At 56.2% G+C, this 18,247-nt stretch overlaps 2 protein-coding genes and 1 long non-coding RNA gene across 6 annotated transcripts in view; all 3 read right to left on the bottom strand.

The window, feature by feature from the left end:
- NOTCH3 (notch receptor 3) overlaps positions 1-3,979 on the bottom strand; it is a 30,546-nt gene extending 26,567 nt beyond the window's left edge. Inside the window, exons 1-2 of the mRNA XM_074338033.2 lie at positions 3,790-3,979; positions 1,204-1,282 (exon numbers count right to left, since the gene is read on the bottom strand). Of these exons, the coding sequence (XP_074194134.2) occupies positions 1,204-1,282; positions 3,790-3,904 (194 nt within the window). The 5' untranslated portion in view covers positions 3,905-3,979. The remainder of the gene's footprint in view (positions 1-1,203; positions 1,283-3,789) is intronic.
- Positions 3,980-4,850: 871 nt separating this feature from the next.
- Positions 4,851-12,029, bottom strand: LOC141572697 (uncharacterized). The gene is made up of 3 exons (XR_012498075.2): positions 11,471-12,029; positions 7,159-7,309; positions 4,851-5,016 (listed from the first exon to the last, which is right to left on the bottom strand). It is a non-coding gene; the product is annotated as an uncharacterized LOC141572697 (long non-coding RNA).
- A 561-nt stretch (positions 12,030-12,590) lies between these two features.
- Positions 12,591-17,474, bottom strand: EPHX3 (epoxide hydrolase 3). 4 transcript variants are annotated; one of them, XM_019736772.3, is made up of 8 exons: positions 16,333-17,474; positions 16,074-16,159; positions 15,532-15,689; positions 15,310-15,438; positions 14,290-14,393; positions 14,061-14,197; positions 13,702-13,970; positions 12,591-12,870 (listed from the first exon to the last, which is right to left on the bottom strand). In XM_019736772.3, the coding sequence occupies exons 1-7, from the start codon at positions 16,573-16,575 to the stop codon at positions 13,745-13,747; spliced, it is 1,083 nt and encodes a 360-aa protein (XP_019592331.1). In that variant the 5' UTR covers positions 16,576-17,474; the 3' UTR covers positions 12,591-12,870; positions 13,702-13,744. The 4 variants fall into 4 exon arrangements, with proteins under 4 accessions (XP_019592331.1, XP_019592332.1, XP_074194133.1 ...); XM_019736773.3 differs by having other exon boundaries at positions 12,591-12,770; XM_074338032.2 differs by lacking the exon at positions 12,591-12,870 and having other exon boundaries at positions 13,300-13,970; positions 16,333-16,521; positions 16,775-17,474.
- Between the last annotated feature and the right edge of the window lie 773 nt (positions 17,475-18,247).

The following is an 18,247-nucleotide window of genomic DNA, read 5'->3' as shown; positions in this document are numbered from 1 at the left end:
TCGGCAGGATTCCAGACGCGGAGCTCCACTGCGCAGGCGCCCGGCCCCGCGGCTCCACCTCCCAGGTGAGTGGCTCCAGGTCAGGTCGCTCTTTCCCCCATTTCCACCATTGCAGACTCCCAACCCGAGGAACCCGCTCAGCCCAGCTAATCCCACCTAGGTGAGCCCAAGTGGGGCTCCACTCAAAGTGCGTGTATAACTTCAAAGGGGCTCTCCTAGGTCGAAATTCACAGGTTGTTGAATAAACGAATACATGAATGAATCGATTAATGGCTACTGGGTGAATTGCTATTACTAATAACATTATAAAAGGAACCAAGCATTTCCCCTTAATCTTGAGAGGTTCCCCCTTATGGCACCTACTTCCTGTGTTTCTGCCGTTATTATTTGTACTAATAATCCCTATGCTGAGTTAATCGTGTGAAGGACCTAATTAAATCTGTACAAGCACCTTTATTGCCCCATTTTCCAGATGCAAAAACTGAGACTCAGAGAGCTCAAAGCACTTGCTCAAGGTAACCCAGAACCCAGAATTCAAACTGAGCTCTGCCTCTGTTCAGCTGTCTCCCAGCCTCTGCCCTGCTCCCCACAGCTCTCTGTCTTTCCTTGTATTATCCAACAACCAAATTCTTGGTCCTCTTTGTAGTCACAAGCCAGGAAGAAGCACCGCTATTTCATAGATGCAGTGAAGTTCAGAGAGGAGAAATAACTAACCCACAATCACACAACAATAAAATGGCAGAGTAGAGCTGTATTACAGGCCTCCTGTGCCCCCACCTAAATCTTGAGATAAAGGAGGGTGCAGATGGTGTACCCACAACTGCAAAGCCACTGCTGTTGGTCCCTAAAGATTTGGTGATTGAATTATAACTACCTCCGTCAGGGGCTTTACATGTGACCTCAGGCAGCTGAGAATTCTGTTTAGTTGGGGTTACTGGGCCCATTTTCCAGACCAGGACAGTGAGGCTTAGAGAACTGAAGTCCCAGTCAGTCAGCAACATGATATGGGATTTGAACCTAGGCCAGGCAGGCTCCAGAGCCCCTGCTCTTAACCCTGCTGTTTCCAACTGGGAAACAAAAGGTTGCCCAAGCCACACACATGTAGGAATGGTAGAGGCATCCATGGTGGACACAGAGGTAGGGAGAGAAGATAGACCACCTCCCCATTCAGGGCCCCCTGATGGCTTGGAGCCAGGCACTCACAGGCAGGCAGCCTCCCGGGAGGGCAGCTGGGTGCAGCGACCTCCATTCACACACGGGCTTCCATCCAGGCAAGGAGGGGCTGTGTGGGGGCAAAGGGAGGTGGGCAGGTCAGTCAGGCGCCCAGGAACCCCAGCTTGGAGTGACAGACGTCCTTCTTCCCTCCCCCAGGCAACAGCTGCACCGAGCTGGGGGTATCTCTGCGGGTGCAGGGAGCCCCCGCATCTATGGTTCCCACGGCCCCCCCTTCCTGCCCTGGCCCCAGCTGTTGGGGCTGCAGCTGTCCCTGCCAGCTTGAGCCCTGGGAACCACAAGGCAGGGTCGGACAGGAGGAGGCGCTTGTGCCAGATGTGGGGGCTCTGGAGGCTGCCAGAATGGGGATGCTGAGGCAGGAAGTGAGGGTGCCAAGTGTTAAAGGGAGGTCTGAGTCTGTGAGCCCAGATCCTGGGGTAATGGAGGGGGCAGGGGCAGGGAGTCCTGGGGCCATGGGTCTCCCTTCCAGTGATATTGGGCATCTTCTCCAGTGTGGCAGCCCTACGTAGTGGCCCTGGGGAGAGACGCCAGGGCATGTACCCCAGGCGCAGCCAGCACTGGGTGTTGCAGGTATAGGGTGTGTGTTGAAGGGAGGGGCAGCTGGCACAAGACATGTGCTGCCCTGTCCAGAGTCCCCATCCCTGAGGGCTGTGTCCCTCTGGGGTGTGGCATAGTCTAACAGTCCTGCCAGATGGGTCTGGGGCATGTTCGAGTGTGAGCTAGTCAAGAATTTTGTGTGCTGACAGGTGTGGAGCTACTGTGTGTGTGTGTGTGTGTGTGTGTGTGTGTGTGTGTGTGTGACAGAGAGAGAGAGATCGAAAGATGAAGGGAGATGGAAAAAAACAGAGACAAAAAAAGGAAACTAGAAGTAGGCAGAAACAGAGAGGATAGAGAAGCACAGAGAAAGAGAAATAGGGAGAGACGGTGAGAGGCAGAGGAGTTGAGCTGGACATGAAAATGGGCCAACATGGTATATGTCCCCTTTCTCAGGGGACAAGCAGAGACAAGACACTATCAACCAGACAGGGGCCTGTGGGTGTTTGTGAACTCACACTGGGGGCCACGTGACCCAGCTGTGAGCCTCAATGAGCTATGGGATGTGTAGGCACATGTGCTAGTGCGAGATGTGCATGGGTGTACAGATGCATGTGTCACATGTGTGCAGGCTGGATCTGTTGTGCATCCATATATGTGAACTGTGTATTTGGGTGTACAGCTGTGTGGGGGGGACCTGTGTGCACAGGTATGTCTGTGTATGGGCTGGATGTGCCTGTCTACATATGTGAGCTGGGCGTAGGCAAGCCCTTGGCTCTGTGTCTGTATGTGTCAGCGTGTGCAGGCAGCATGGGAGGCATCTGGCTGATGCACATCACTGTGTGAACTGTGTGTGTCTGGGTTTGTCTTATGTGAGCTGGGTGTGCACATCTGTGGGTGTACTCTGTGTGTGCACATCTACATCTCGGTATGTGTGACCCAGGGCTGTGTGTGCTCGCGGGCCCCGCGGGGGCGGCCGCTGTTGCCGGTCCTGCCTGGTGGGGCCGGACCCCAACCCTCCCAGCGCCCAGCCCCACACCGGTGCCCCGGGACCCCTGGTAAGGGCTGCTGGGTTCGCATCCCTCCGCCGCCCACCAGGCCTCCCTTGGGGGGCTGCGTTCCCGTAGCCCCCGCCCGAGCCCTGCCGCCGGTCCCGCTTTGTCTGGCAAATAAAGCGCGAGGCCGGCCGGGGGGAGGGGGTGTCTAGACGGCGCGGCCATTGTCCCGAGCGAGGGAGGGGAGAGCCAGGAGGGGGAGGGGCGGGGGGCCCCCGGCCGGCTGGGGAGGGGCTCGGGCGGAGGGGCCCCGGCACTGGAGCCTGAGAGGAGCACGTGGGCTCGCTCCCTCTTCCCTCCTTGCCCTTCCCAGGGCGGGGACGGGGTCTAGGGGCCGCCCGGTTCCAGCAGCCAGGGGAGGGAGCAGGGTTGTGGGCTGGGGAAGGGGCGCGGGCGCCGCTGCGGCTCCGGCTCCTGCTTGTATTCCGGCTCCGGGTCTTGCAACGCTCCGGCCTGGGAAGTTTCCTCGGAGTACTGAGCTCCGAGAACTTCGCGCCCCCTCCCCGCCCCCCCGCCCAGCCAGGCCCACCCGGGGTGGATGGGGGGGTGGGGCTTTGTACGAGGGGTCACCGCCCTGGGGGTACTTGGGCTCCAATCTTGACCTTCCCAGGACTCCAGATGGCCGTGGATTGGGAGCGAGCCCCAGATTCTTGGTACCCCTCCTCAATTTTGAGTGTCTGATCCTCTCACTTCGAGCGCCCAGCCCCGGACTCCTGAGTCCCTTCATCCTCAGCCCTAAAGCTCCAGGGCTCATGTGCCTCGGGCTTCTGGGGCCCTGCCCCCCCCCCCCATTCTGAGTCCCAGGCCCCCGGGACTGGCAAGGAGCCCCGGGCTCTGCGCCCCGGCCCTTGCTTTGGTCCTTGGCTCCCAGGCTTCCCTCCTCCAGCAGACTCGGGGGTTCTTGCACTCTGCTGCTCCCCCTTTCCTCCCCACCGTGCGTCCAGCCCTCTAGGTCCCGGCCCCTCACCTGCAGCCCCTGGCCCCGCTAGCAGCAGCAATAGGGGCAGCGCCCGCACGGACGGCAGTGGCGGCAGCGGCGACATCAGGCGGAGGCGGCGGCGGCCCCGGGCCCCCGGGCCCATGGCGGCCGGCCGCGACCCTCCCTCCTCCCTCCTCCCTCCTTCCCTGGGCTCCGTGCGCGTCCGGGGCCAGCCTCCGCGCCGCCAACTTCGCCGAAGTGAGGCTGCCGGGCCGCCCCGCCCCCAACCCTGGCGGCTCGCCCCGCCCCGGGGCCTGCCCTGCGCTCCCCGCCCCCGTCCGTCCTCCTGGGGTCCCTGCCCACCCTCCACCCACCCACACAGCCTGGGACCCGCAGAACCTCGGAAACTCTGGCCACGCGGAAAGACGTGGGACCAACCCGCGGTAGCAGACACACCCAGCCTGGTGAATGCTCGGCTCCCAACACACCCAGAGCCGAGGACACACACAGGGCCAAGACACAAGCACAGATCCCCTCAGACACCCCGAAATTCAAACCAGGCACTTCCTTTAGAGGCTCACAAATACACCATGCACAAATGCACAGAGCTTCACCGGGACTTAAAATCTGAAACACTCGTAAGCCTGAAACCTGGGCCTTGAGCCTGGGGCCCCATTTGCAGCCTCGGACCTCAAACACACACTAGGAGTCTCATGCATTGGGGCAAAAACACACATACACACTTCTTACTCCCCTTCCTCCTCATTAACCTGTGTGAACCCCAAAGTTCCACCCCAGTTCCCCATCCTCCTAGCTCCACCTGATACCCCACACCACTTTGCCTCTCAGTTTGATCAACTGCCTTTTGCAAAATGTCCCCATGGAAAGAATGGGGACCTCTGAAAGGCCCCAAGCCCAGCCCTGAGGGAGCTGTCATTCTGGGGGGAAAAAAGCCAGACACAGACACCTATGGGCTCAGGGCTGGGCCAGGGGGAGGGGCAGCGTCGGAGGGCTCATAGAGGGGCTGGCGAGGGCTCATAGAGGGGCTGGCGAGGGCTCATAGAGGGGCTGGCGAGGGCTTTGCATGGGAAAGGGAAAGGGTTGCTTATTTCTTTATTCGTTAATTCAACAAGTAGGTATAAAGCTCTAGCTCTACGTCCGGCTTTGTTCCAGGGACTGGAGGTGCACCTTCCACCCCCAGAGAGGGCTTCCAGAGGGGCCAATGGGATCCGCCTGGATGAACTGGAGGGATGATATCCCAGCAGAGGCACAGTCCTGCATCCAGAGGAAGGGACAGAGTTAAGAGGGAGAAGGGGCCAGCCAGGGGTGGGGCTGGCCTGGGGGAGAAGGAGGAGAAAGAGGTCAGGCTGGCCCCCTAGTATTTGGTTTGGCGATGAGGCTGCCATGAAGAGGAAAAGGTTGGGGGTGAAGTGCTGAATCCAAGGAGTCTGGGGGGGTCACCCATGAGGCAGCTAAACATTGGGGTTGAGCATAGAGGAGCCATGATAGGAGATGGTCACATGGGCACCCGAGAGATCTTTGGGCAATTTTAAAACTTTTTCTTTTAAAATACTTTAAAATGTACAATAATGTAATTTCCATATGCCCTTCACCCACACTTTGCCACATTTGCTTTATAATTATATATATATCTTTGTCTCTGTCTCTCCATATATATATATATATATATATATATATATATATATATATATATGGAGAGACAGAGAGAGACAGAGCAGAGAGAAGCTGCAGAGCAGAGAAAAGCTTTTGCCCCCAACACATCACTGTGGATTCCTTAAGAAGAAGGGCATGCTTTTACCTAATCACCATAGTTTCACCCGCAATCCATATGCAAAATTTTCTGTTGCTCCAATAATATCCTCTATAGTATGTCTCTTTGCTGGTCCCAGATCTAATCCCCAACTATGTGTTGCATTTAATTGTTGTCTCCTGGCATCCTTTAATCTGAATTTGTTCCTCAGCCTTTCTGTGTCTTTCATGACATTGGCATTTTTTGGAGAGTCAAGGTCACTTGCTTCACAGAATGTTCCCCAGCAGGCTGGCCTGCTGGTTCCTCCTGACCAGGCTCAGGTTTGTGTCTTTGACAGGAATGGCAGAGGCCATGTTGGTCCTCCCTGGTACACCTGACGTCAGTTCCCAGCATTCGCAATGTCACACTTTGATCATTTAAGTGAAGTTGGTCAAATTTCCCTACTGCAAAATACCATTCTCTTTCCATCCACCCCTCTTGTCATAAACAAACATTAATATCGTGTGGGGAGATACTTTGAGTCTGTGTGAATATCCTGGTGTCCATCAAACTTTCACTCACTGTTTTTGTGATTTGTGAATGATTTCCTTGATGATTTCGTTTTAATTGAGATAAAATTCACAGAACATAAAATTAATCACTTACTATTTTAAAGTGTTCAGTTCAATGGTATTTAGTGTAACCACCACCTCTCCCTGGTTCCAAGACATTTTCATCACCCCAGAAGGAGACACCGTCCCCAGTTGCAGGCACTTCCCAGCTCCCTCCCTCCCCCAGCCCCTGGCAACCGCTAATCTGCTTTCTGTCTCTATGGCTTTGCCTGTTCTGCACATTTCATATAAATAGGATCATGCACTCTGTGGCCTTTTGTGTCTGGCCTCTTTCACTCGGCATCATGTTTTCGGGGTTCATCATGTTGTAGCGTGTGTCAGTGCTTCAGTTCTTTTTATGGCTGAGTAACAGTCCATTGCATGGCTATACCATATTTTGCTTATCCATTCATCCACTAGTATCTTGGATCAATTTTGCATGCCGGAAGAGGAAGAGGTGAAGGAGGCAGAGAAGTACCATTAGACAGAAAGGAGAAGCATGAAAAGCCAAGGGTGAAAGTTGAATGACTGACGAGTGCCCAGCATCAGAGATGACCCCCAGCCCTGCTGAGACTGGCAAATAGCCCAGCTCCAGGGGACAGGAACTGAGGATGCTGGGCCACTCCCATCTTATAAGTGCAGCCTCCATCTGGGAGCAGAGCTGTCCACCCATCACACAGTGGCAGCCCCATGGGGACGGTATATACCCATCGTATGGTGTCTTGCTGGAGGAAGAGCTGAGATTGGAACCCAGGTCTGAGTGACTCCGGGCTGCAAGGAGCTCCAGAGGTGGGGGTGGGGATTGGGAAGAGAAAAAAACAAAAGTTGCATAAGAAGGGGCACGGTCTGACTCACAAGGAGTGTGCTGAGTCAGCAGGCCCACGGGGTAGGCGTGGCTTGAGTCCTCCCCATGTTGATCGCCCCAGGAGGAAATCCAAGCCCCCCAGCTCCATAGAACTGGGCTGATGTTCATCAAACTTTCAGTCATTGGTTTTACCATTTGTTAATGATTTCCTCTGATGATTTTTTTAAATTGAGATAAAGGTAATCACTTACCATTTTAAAGTGTTCAGTTCAATGGCATTTCGTGTAACCACCACCTCTATCTCCAGACCGTCCTGCCCCCCTCATCATTAAACTGAACCACACTCCATCTTCACCTGGCAGGCCGTGCATGTTCCTGGGCTTTGCTTTCTGCCTGGGACACCTAGATGGATAGAAGGATGCTTTTGCTTCCTCCCCAAGCAGGAACTCGCAGCAACTGTGTTCTCTTTGGAAACGCATTTTCCTATAGCTATAGGACACGCTCTGCTAGTACTTCCTGCACATGCTACCCCTTTGCCCATACTGGTCCCTCTTTCTAGCGTGACTTCCCTCCCTCTATTCCTGTACCTGGTAAACTCCTGTTCATTTTTCAAGGTTCCAGCTCCAGGAAGCCCTCTCTGCACCCCCAGACCAAGCTCCTCTGCTGCCCTAGACATTACTAGCACCCTCCTGCCCTCCGGCTCAGCCTTGCCCATGAGGGGCTGCAGGTATCTGTGTCCTGTTATCTCTTTCCTAGACTGGGAGCTCCCTGGGGTCCAGGCATCATCCAGAATGGGGTGAGCACATAAGGGGTGACATTGGAGGATTTGGTGACTCAGGAAGTAGCTAAAGAAATTGAGATGTCCAACCCAGAAGAGCTGCCACAGGGGGCTCAGACCACTCTCTTCAGTACCCCCTGGGGGCCCATAAAAGAATCTAGGGGCTCAGGGGCGAAGGTCTGGTCTCCAGAAGGGGGGGGCGGCTAAATTCTCCCTTGAGCCATCTGAGAAATGATTTTCTGTTAGAATGGATGCTCTATGAGATGCTGAGCTTCCTGTCTCAAGAAGCAATCAAGAAACTGGGCACAAATTTTGCTAGGCAGGAAGTCCAGAGTCTGTGACTCTGCTGATACAGCAGCCTCTGGTCTGTGGCAGACAGAGAGAGAGAAGGAGCAGTAATGGTGAAAACAGGCTGAGGATGGCATGGGGAGAGTGGGGACAAAAGGAAGAAAGACACATTTACAGAGCCTGTACTGTGTGCCAGTTCCCTTTGAAGCCCTCATGACTCTGAGGGGACCCACTCAGCAAGCAGAAGATGGGCTTCTGACTCCAGGCTCCTGCTGCTGTCCTCTAGCTACTGTGGCAGGACCAGCCCAAGGTGTCCTGATCTCTGGGGGAACAGGACAGTCAGAGCGACCATTCCCACGGCCTTGCAGCGGGCAGCCGCACAATTCCCAACATGGTGTGGGCAGGGGGGGCTTGAGCCCTCCTCTCTGCTCCTGCTGGCCGCCTTGGCTGGGGACTGCATTTCTCCTCAATGAGTTCAGTCCCCAGGGATGCAGGACCTGGGGCCAGGCCAAGACACAGCTGCTGGGCCAGGGCCCGCTGACCAGAAACCTGAGAACGTGCCCTTGGCTTCTCCTCCCAGGACCACAGTCCTGCCCTCAGCACGGAAGCTGGGGCCAGGTCGGTCTCCATGCCCAGACAGTGGGTCATGGGAGCCTAACCAGAACCAGCAGGGGTGAGGGCTGCCGAGTGTGGGTCCTTGGCAAGAGTGGGATGACTGGACCCTAGGGACTATGGGCTGCAGACCTAGCCACGTCTCCTGGCCACTGGTTCCCTAGGGCCTTCTCATGCTCAAACCCTCCATGGCTCCCCACTGCCAAGAGTGACACCTTTCTCACCTCCCCTGTCTCACTTTTCCGTGTCCCACCCTTCCCTATCTTTGCACACGCTATGCCTCTGCTGCAAGCTCCCTTCTCATATCCAGAAGGCTCCTTTCACCTGACAGCTCACTCTGAGAGGCAGCTCTTCATTCAGTCTTTCGACAAACATTTACTGAGTCCTTAGTTGGTTCCAGGGGACTAACACAGAGCCAGTTCCTGCCCAGATAAGAGAGACAGACAAGAAATTAATAAAAACTGAGGGTGACCTGAGTAAGAGAGAGATTTCAGCATTGGGTGGGGGGCGGTCAGGATAGTACTCGCTGATGAGGGGACATCAGAACTGAGACCTGAAGGAGAAGGAGGAGCCAGTGAGGCAAACAGCCAGAGGAAGGGTGTTCAGGCAGAGGGAACAGTGCATGCAAAGGCCCAGAGGAGGAAGGGGTGGATGGATGAGAGGAACAACGAGGAAGCCAGGGTCCTGGGTGCAGAGTGAGCAAAGGGTGGGAGGTCAGGGAAGCTGATGAGGGCCAAGTCCCAAGGGGCCAAAAGGTCTGGGATTCCGTCCCAAGCATAGTGGATGCCTCTGGATGGTTTTAGCAGAGGGAAGCTGATCTGACTGAGGTTGTAAAAGATCACTCTGGAAGCTCTGCTGTCTCTTCTCCCAGGGAGATTTCCTGCAGCTTCACATGGTCTCCTCTGGCCTTTGGCTCTCACCACCCCTTCCTTATTGACTCCCACCTTGATACACGATCCTGCCTGGCTCCCACGTCAAATTATGAGCTACACAGGCATCTGTCTTGCTCATTGCGGAATCCCCAATGTCTAGCATCAAGCTCGGCACAGTAGATGAAAAAACTGTCAGTCGATGAATGAATGTGCTCCATACATCTTGGGGCAAATCAAGAACCAGGAGCTGGAACCTGAATGTGCCCCGTACCAGCCCTTGAAATGTCCCTATCTGGACACAGACATGTCCAGCCCCCATTAGATAAGGGCTGGGTCAGAGGAAGGCTAGGGACTGGTGGGACTTCCTGGAGGAGGAGGGGATGAGAGAGCTGAATGTGGATGAAAGGGGAGTAGAGAGAAGGCAATTCATTTGAATGGAGCTCTGAAGCTCTGGGCAGGGGAACAGAGGAGGCCACTCCCCAGCCCTTCTGGGGTCTGTGGTTACTCTGCCTTAGGACCCTCCATTGGGTGGGACACCCAGTGGATGTCTTGGCCTCACAGGCCCTGGGATCAGACCACGCCAATCTTCTATGTCTACAGCCTCACTCAGGACCCCATCTCCTCCTGCTCATCTCTGAACTGGGACACTGCTGTCCTTGCCTCTCTGGATCCTGAAACTTGTCTTCTTCTTTCCTGAAGGTGTGGAACTTGTCCTCCCCACCTTTCCTACTGCTTCAGAGAAGGAGAGCTCCTCGCGCTGCCCCTCCCCTTGCCAGGGCTTTTCATTCCCTCCTCCCCTGGCCATAGCTGGAGGTCTCCTGTAGGCAAGTGAAATTCACAACGAATGCTCATCTCACATCCCCCACCTAACCCAAATCTCCCCCCACTGCTGGCTTCATTCTTTCCCTTTTCCACTACACTTTATGCCCTCAGTGGCTGACCTCTCCAGACTGTATCAATGAACAGCTTTGTCCTCTGGCTTCCAGGTGGGTTTGGCCAATAGGAGGCACTGGCAGAAAAAGAAGCCAGAAGAGAGAATGGGACCCTGCTCTGTAGGGTCACTTCGGCTGACTGTGGCCTTTGACCAAAGGCCCTGTCCACACACATCCCTTGCTGGGCTCCGCTAACCTCCTTCCTTCCTCTTGCCCAGTCAGGGGGACCTGGAGATGGTAATGGCTCTCCATTGGTACTCGTCCAGTTAGCCAACTGGACGAACCCTGCCTGCTGTATATGATCCCTGTAGCAAATCTGACTCAAATCACCCTATTCGAATGTGCCAGTTGTTTCCTCCAGGCTTTGGACTGGGGTTACCACTCTCCTCTCCCCGTCCCTGATTGAATGCACTCGCCCTCTGCCCTCAGCTCCCACGCCAGGGTTTCCTCTCTTATGCTCTGCTTAGCTCAGTGCTCTCCATCTCTCATCGTCTTTCGACACCAAAAGCTATGCCCCTCCTATTGACACCCACTTCCTCCGTTGCTGGAACACCATGCTTGCCTGCTTCCCCTCTTCTTTCTGTGGTGTCTCTTCTCTGCATGTCCCTTGGATGCAGAGGGCACCCGGGGCTCAGTCTCATCTTGTTCTCCACTGTTCTGGGGGAACTTTGTCCTCTCTTCCAGTGTCAGTGCCCCTCTGCTCCACCACACACAGGTGCTCCTCGCTGGGCCATCATTATCTTTAATCCATTAGATGCTTCTAGGTCTTTGCCCCACATGCCCAGCCCCCAAGTAATATTCTAGACACACAGATCTGTCCAGGACCCACCCCTGCTGGGCCCCATCACGCTGAGGATGAAGCTCCTGGGAACGTGTTTGAAGCCCTTTGCAATCGCATGTCTTCCCGTCCCAAACTTTTCTCCCCGTCTTAGGGAAATTTAAAACATCCCTGCAGGGTTCAGCTAGCTCCAAGGCCGCCGCCTCCAGGCAGCCCTCCCCCCTCCCCCCGCCAGGTAAATGCTCCTTGCCGGTCCTCCTCATTCACTCGGGCCTGACCACATAGGGCTGGGAATGTCCATACCCGGCTCCGTTTTCCGCACCCCGCATCCCCGCCCCGCTTCCTCTGTTGCGGGCCCAGCGGCTTAGAGCTGGTGGCAGAAGTAGGTGAATGAGTGAATGAATGAATGAGTGAGTGAATGGTGGAAGGTGGTTTGGAGGCGGGAGTTCAGAGGGTGAGGCGGAGCTTGGGAAGAGCATCGGCCCAGCAGCACCGCTTTCAGCCCTCTGGGTCCCGGCTCCCGCCCGAAGTGAAGCGCGCGCTGAGCTCCTAGGCCGGAAGAAAGACGCGCCGGAATTGGCTGAGGCTGGGAGAGGCGGGCTTCAGCCAAGCCATGTGTCTCTAATGGCTCAGTCGCCAGGACTCTGCCCAATCAACGCGATCGCTTCCTTCTCCCGGCCCCTGCAACGGCGGAGGCGGAAGACGGCGCTTTCTTGTTACCCTGGCAACCGTCAGCGGACCCCCGTCGCCCCAGCAACTGTCAGGGGCCTCCAGTCAGCTTTCGTCGGGGCCTCTGGTTACCCAGACAACCGCTACCCGTTCTGGTCAACCATCAGCCCTTCCCCCGTCACCCTGGCAACTGTTGCCCTACCCAACATCCCCTGGACACGCCGTCCTGCTCCTGCCTGCAGGCCCCCCTCGCCCCAGCCCCCTCCCGCCCATTTCCAAACCCCCACAGGGGCACTACTCTGGTCACCTCCCCGTGCTGAGGCTGCACGCAGCCCCGGTCTGTCTCCCCTCTCGCACTCTCGCGTGGGACTGTCCATCCGCTACAGGGAGCTTTTCAAAATGCAAGCCATGTCCCTCCCCTGCTGAAAACCCTCCCCCGGCTTCCCATGAGAATCCAGTCCAAACTCCTCCAAACTCCTCCGTCTGGTTGCCTCCTCCTTCGCCCTAACCCAGCAGTCACTCATCTCCACGTTTGTTACTCCAGCAGCCCAAGATTATTCCCGCCTCCCACCTTCCTGTTTACTGCTCCCCACTCCGCGAAAAAAATGTGCCCCTCCCCAGAGAGGAAAGCCTTTTCTCCTGAACCCCACTGCACACATAGCTCTGATGCCTCTTCTCTCTTAACTTCACAATGGGGCTGTGTTCTTGTTCACACTCTAACCCCAGCGCCTAGAACAGTGCCTGACACATATGATGAGTGAAAGGATGTTATGCTGGGGACAAGGGAGGGCAGAGAGGGGTAACGAGCAGGCAAGTTTTGGCCAGGCAGGCAGTCCGTCCAAGAGATGAGAATGTATTTCTGAGGTCTGCTGGGTCCCCAGAGAGATGCATCAGGCCGCAGGTCATGACACTGTCCCCAAAGACCAGGCAAAAGCTGGGGAGATAGAAGTTGATGCTGTGACTAGCCTGGAGTCACAGGCTGAGTGGTCCACCCTTGACCTGTACCACCCTCTTGGAGGCTGGAGCCCGGGCCCCTAGAAAAAAATCAGCAGAAATAATGAATTTGGAGTGGATGATTCCGGGAGCTCTGGAGAGGCAGGCCTCAGATGCCAGATGGCCATTCAGGAAGCCGGTCCCTTCCTGTGCCGCATCCAGAATCTCACATATTCTAAAGGTGAGCTGTTTACCCATGGATCCAGAGACAGGACACTAAGGATCTTTCCCAGGCTGCTGTAAGAGGTCTTAACCTGTCACCCTCTGGAAGCATGACTGGGAGGACAATCATGGCAGGGAGCTGCCCAGGGTTTGGCTGGAGAAGGGTCTGCCAGGTAGGTCCTCCCTTGGTGAGGCGGTGAGGAGCCAGGCAAGGAGGCCCTCTATGCTGGGAACACCCTCATCAGTACTGTCCAGTAAAACTTTTTTATGCTGATGCCCTTGAAAGATGGCTAGTGTGACTGAGGAACTGAACTTTTAATCATATTTAATTTTAACTGATTTTCAATTAAATGGAAGCAGCCACATATGGCTACCAGTACTGGACAATGCAGCATTTAGCTAAAGACCCAGACTGGAGGTGGAAGCCAGGGACAGGAAGGTCAGAGCTTATGGCTTTTGGGTGTGTGGGGGGAATCTGTCAAGAAGACTGGTGGCCCAGAGAAGGGAAAGAGGACAGTCAGCATCTAGCTCCATGGAGAAGAGGTGTCCATGGTTCCCAGGGTCAAAGTGCTTGCTCACACGTGTATACACTTATGCCTGTGTGTGAGCAAATGGGCTGGTGTGCCTAAGGGCACCCACTGATGCACCTGTGTGTGACCTAGGACTCCCACGCCTGTGCACCATCCAGGAGACCACCTGTATTCACCCACCGTGTGGACTCCCAGGTGCACGCAGGCCAGTGAGCGAGGGCCACTAGTCCAAAAGGTCTTGCAAGAAGGCCCACATGTACTGGTGCATTTCCTCAGGGTGGCTTTGTGGGATCCAGTGGCCCATATCTGGCAGTATGTGGGCTTCCAGCCGGCCAGGCACAAAGCGGCTGCTGATGGCCCCAACCAGCCCCTTCTCCAGGTAGGTGTCCTTCTCTCCCCACAGCAGCAGGGTGGGCGTGGCCAGCTCCTGGGGCTCCAGGGGAACGTTCCTGTGGCCAAGACAGACAGACAGAAGGATGGCTGCCCCCACCCCCTTTCCCCACCAACTCTCCTGAGCTTCCAGCTGGGTCTGGTCTCACCTGAAGAGGTTTCGATAATAATTGAGGGGCCCAGTAAGGCCATTGGGCTGTGAGAAGTCATAAAGGAAGGCCTCGAGCTCGTTGGGGCTCAAGCGTGGGATGCCCCTCTTGTAGTGGGTGAGGGTGGTCTTGAGGATCTGGGCACAAAGCAGGACTCTGGCTTCAGTACCCAGCCTACCCAGTCCCAACCAGCGACCCGCCCCCACCCCCGGCCTTCACCCCATTGCACCTGGAAGTCAGACATGGACAGCAACTTCTCCGGCAGCCAGGGAAGTTGGAACAGGAACATGTAGTTGGAACGGAAAAACTGTCCAATGTGGCGTATCGTGTATTCTGGGGAGAGAGGACAGCAGACATGCGGCCTGGGCCTGGTTACACCTAGGTTGGGCACACAGATGTGCCAACACTCAGGCATGGCAGTGCGGCCTGCCTGAGTCTGTGAGGACACTTGATGTCAACCTCACCCTGCCACGAATTTCTCTCCCTATTGAGTAATCACTGTGTCCACAGAATGGGGGCACCTCCCACTGCAGCTTCTGGGAGCCCCCATAGCCACTGGTGTACTCTCCCTGCCCAGGCCTGGATACATTTCCCCTGCTTCATTCAACAAACATTTACTGAGCACCTACTGTGTGCCAGGTCCTGTTCTAGACCCTGGAGACATAGCAGTGAATGGGACAGACAGACAAAACTCCCTTGTCCTCGGGGAGCTGATAGTCTAGAGATGGGGACAGACAAGAAATAATGAGAGAGAGAGAGAGAGAGAGGGAGAGAGAGAGAGAGAGAGAGAGAGAGAGAGAGAGAGAGAGAGAGAGAGAGGATACAACTATAGCTATAATCCTGGCAATTAAAATCAGGTGATGTGATAGACTTGGGTAGCCAGAGACAGCATCTCATGCTATTGTAGTTGCTTAGTTACCTGTGTCTTCACTGCTGGAAGAAAGCCATTTAATCTCTCTCAGTATCCCCAACTGGACCACGGGGATAATAACACTTTCATAAGCCTAGGAAGCTTGTGTAGGTTACTGTGTGTGGCTCCTTGTCGGAGCAACTGTTACCTGTAAGTACTCAAAAAATGTTACTCCTAAGTGTATTGTCACTGGCTGTCGAATGGGCATGCCACTGGGGAAGGGACCCAGGTTCACCACTGCGCCCTCAGGCCCTGGAGTGTTGACTGGTGGATGAGGTGCAGACACGAACACACGCCCCTACACAGGCACCTCCCAGCATTGCGGGCTCCTTGATATACCTTGGTACACGGACATGGGGGCACCACTGACGATCACCATCCGCTCCACCAGGGATGGGTAGTAGATGGAGAAGTTCCAGGCTAGGATTGAGCCCCAGTCGTGGCCCACGATGATGCCCTTAGAGTAACCTGGGGGCCAGAGGAACCGGAGTGAGTGAGACAGTAGGTAGAGGTGACTGAGGGGTGGGGGAGGCCGGGGCTGGGATGGGGGCATGTCCCTACCCAGGCCCAGGATGACATCTTGGATGTCTGCCATCAGCAGGTCGATAGTGTAACAATCCACATCCCTGGGTGCATCGGAGGAGCCGTATCCACGCAGGTCCACAGCCACCACATGGAAGCGGCTCTGGAATTCCCGGAGCTGGTAGCGCCAGGAGAACCTGTTTGGCAGGCAGAAGAGGGAGGTAGGTTGAATCAGGGTCCCCAAGCATCACTTCCGCCCTACGCCTAGCAGGGGCCTTTGGCAACACCACCTTCCTGCTCTGGACTTCCCAGAAAAGAGGATGGGGAACCCCAGGCCCAGGGCGAGATCACTGCGCCCTGCTTCTTGGGCAGTGTCACCATCGATCCCTCTTGGTCCCATCCCTTAGGGTCTTCATCCCCGTGCGTGCTCGTATAGAACCCTGTCCCCTGAGTGCCCCATCTGCACCCTATATCTTTGCTCCCCCTGGTCTACCCAGCCCAGCCCTTCTCCTGCCTCCTAGATGACCTAGTGGTCCAAGCTCCACCTATCCCCAGCCCTGTGCCCTCGGCTTCAAACATACCAGTTCTCCGGGAAGCCGTGCAGAAATAACATGAGGGGCCCTTTGTCGCGACCAGCGGAGACGTAGTGCAGGCGCAGGCCGGAGCTCTGGAGGAGGCACAGTTTGAGACCTGGGGAACCCATTCTACGCTTGAACCCTTCCCCCAGCCTTGTGCCGACCCAGATTTGGATTCAACCGTTTGCGATCTGCTCACTCCGCTCCGGCCCGGCATCCTAGGCTGCTGGACCCCCGCAGCCCCGACGGCGCCCCGCACGCTCACCTTGAGGGTCAGGAAGCAGTGCTCTCCCAGTACCGGGTCGCTCAAGCAGGCTGGTGGGGTGCGCCGGGGGCGCCCGCAGAAGCCACGTCTGGGCCGGCACAACACGTGTGTGAACGCGATGCAACCGTAGATAGCTGCGGCCAGCAGCGCCGCGGAGAACACCAGGCTCCACATGAAGGCGCGCAGCAGCTTCAGAGAGAGACGCGACGGCGCCAATAGAGCCGTCACCACCAGCTCGGGCATGTCGCCGCGTTCCGGGACGACCGTGCTACCTTCGGGGGTCTGGACGGCCGGGGGCGCGGGCAGCAGCGGAGAGGAGGCGTGCGAGCGGCGGAGCCCACCGCCTTTGGCCTGGGATCCCTCCGTGCCGTCGGAGCTTGCGGAACGTGCCGAGAGAAGGGGCGGACGGCTCAGACCAAAACCAACGCCGCACACGACTTACCTGAGTGCCAGGTATACACCTGAGCGCGACGGCCACAGGGAGCCAGGTTAGGGTGCGGGGGTGGAGCCTGCGAGGACTAGGTTTCCGTGGGTAGGGAGGAGCCTTGGGAAGGGGTGTGAGGGGCTAAGAACTGCGGGCGGCGCTTAAGAAGAGGGCGGATTCCCGCAGCAGGTGGATGGGTGGGGTCTAAAGTCTAGAGGGAGACAGGGTCCAGTATAAACAAGAAAGACCGGGCATCCTGGACGAAACGGGCGGAGCCTGGAGCGAAGGGTCGGGGCACTGAAAGGTGGGTGTGGCCTACGGGCCGAAAGGGTGGCCCGAACTCATTTCAGGAACATTGTACGGGCTGGGGTCGTGGCTAGGGAGGGTGGACGGGAAGAAGGCGGAGCCTAGAGAAGGCGAGGTCTAACGCTGGGTGAAGGTCCGAGGAAGAGGGCTGGACCAATGACCTGGGAGGCCGGCCTAGATTCAGGCTCTTTAGTCAGGGGGCGGAGCCAAAGCCTAATATGGCGGGTCGAGCGGGCCCAGAAGGGGAAGGATGGGGACAGGCCGCGCCACGGCTCGGGTTAGGAGGGCGGCACGGACTATTGCTGTGGTCCGAGGAGGCCTCGGGAGCCCCAGCCATCGCCTCTCCGGAGCTCCCTGTCCTGGAGCGCGCGACCCTACCCTCGGCCTGGCTCCGAGAGACCTAGCAGCACCTTCACCTAGCCTTGTTTTCAACGGCGGATCCTAAGGCCTCGACCCGGCGCCAGCTTCCAGTTGGCCCAGCTGGCCTGTAGGCCCGCCCCTGCAGAGCTATGATTGGACAGTGGCTGTCATTGACGTGCTGGCGACACCTCCCGCCCGGGAGACAATCCGCAGGTGTTGAGGCCTGGGCTCTACCAGTGGCTGCCAGTTGTGGCGGGGAGACTGACTCCTAGGAGGACTGAACCTGTTGAGTCACTGGGGCTGTGGCCGAAACAGGAAGGGGACCAGGGCCGGGTGAGAGGCTTCTTCCTCCTGTTTTGCAACCTTCCCCTAAGATCTTGAACATTTTCGGGTCACTCATTTAACCATTATAACAATCCTGTTAAGAGTAGGTGCTATTATCACATTCGTGTATTACAGATCGCGAACCTGCAATTCGGGGATTAGTCATTTGCCTGAAGGCATACATCTGGCTAAACAGGGAAAGGCAGCACTCCTGAGCTTCACCTCTCCTTCCACCTGGTGGCTGCCATGGGAACCGCTTTTAGCTTTCTGCTGGTCGTTACCTAGGTATCTCTAAATGTGCTTATGTGCCTATTTCTTCATTACCAATTTGGGGCATTATCCACTGACTGGGTCATGTCACCACCACTGGACATGCTGTTTCCATCTGTAGTTTTTGTTGGTTCCTCTAACATGAAACACTCCACTAATCCTTTTGTCACCTCCCACCCTCCCTTTCACCTTCCACTGTTTACTTTGTGTTGTGAACGCTACTGAACATTA

This window comes from Rhinolophus sinicus, chromosome 15 (assembly GCF_057876585.1).
Source record: "Rhinolophus sinicus isolate RSI-liver-muscle chromosome 15, RSI-T2T, whole genome shotgun sequence".
Classification (NCBI taxonomy): domain Eukaryota; kingdom Metazoa; phylum Chordata; class Mammalia; order Chiroptera; family Rhinolophidae; genus Rhinolophus; species Rhinolophus sinicus.
The sequence above is the reverse complement of the archived record's forward strand: the minus strand, read 5'-3'. Positions and strand labels throughout refer to the sequence as shown.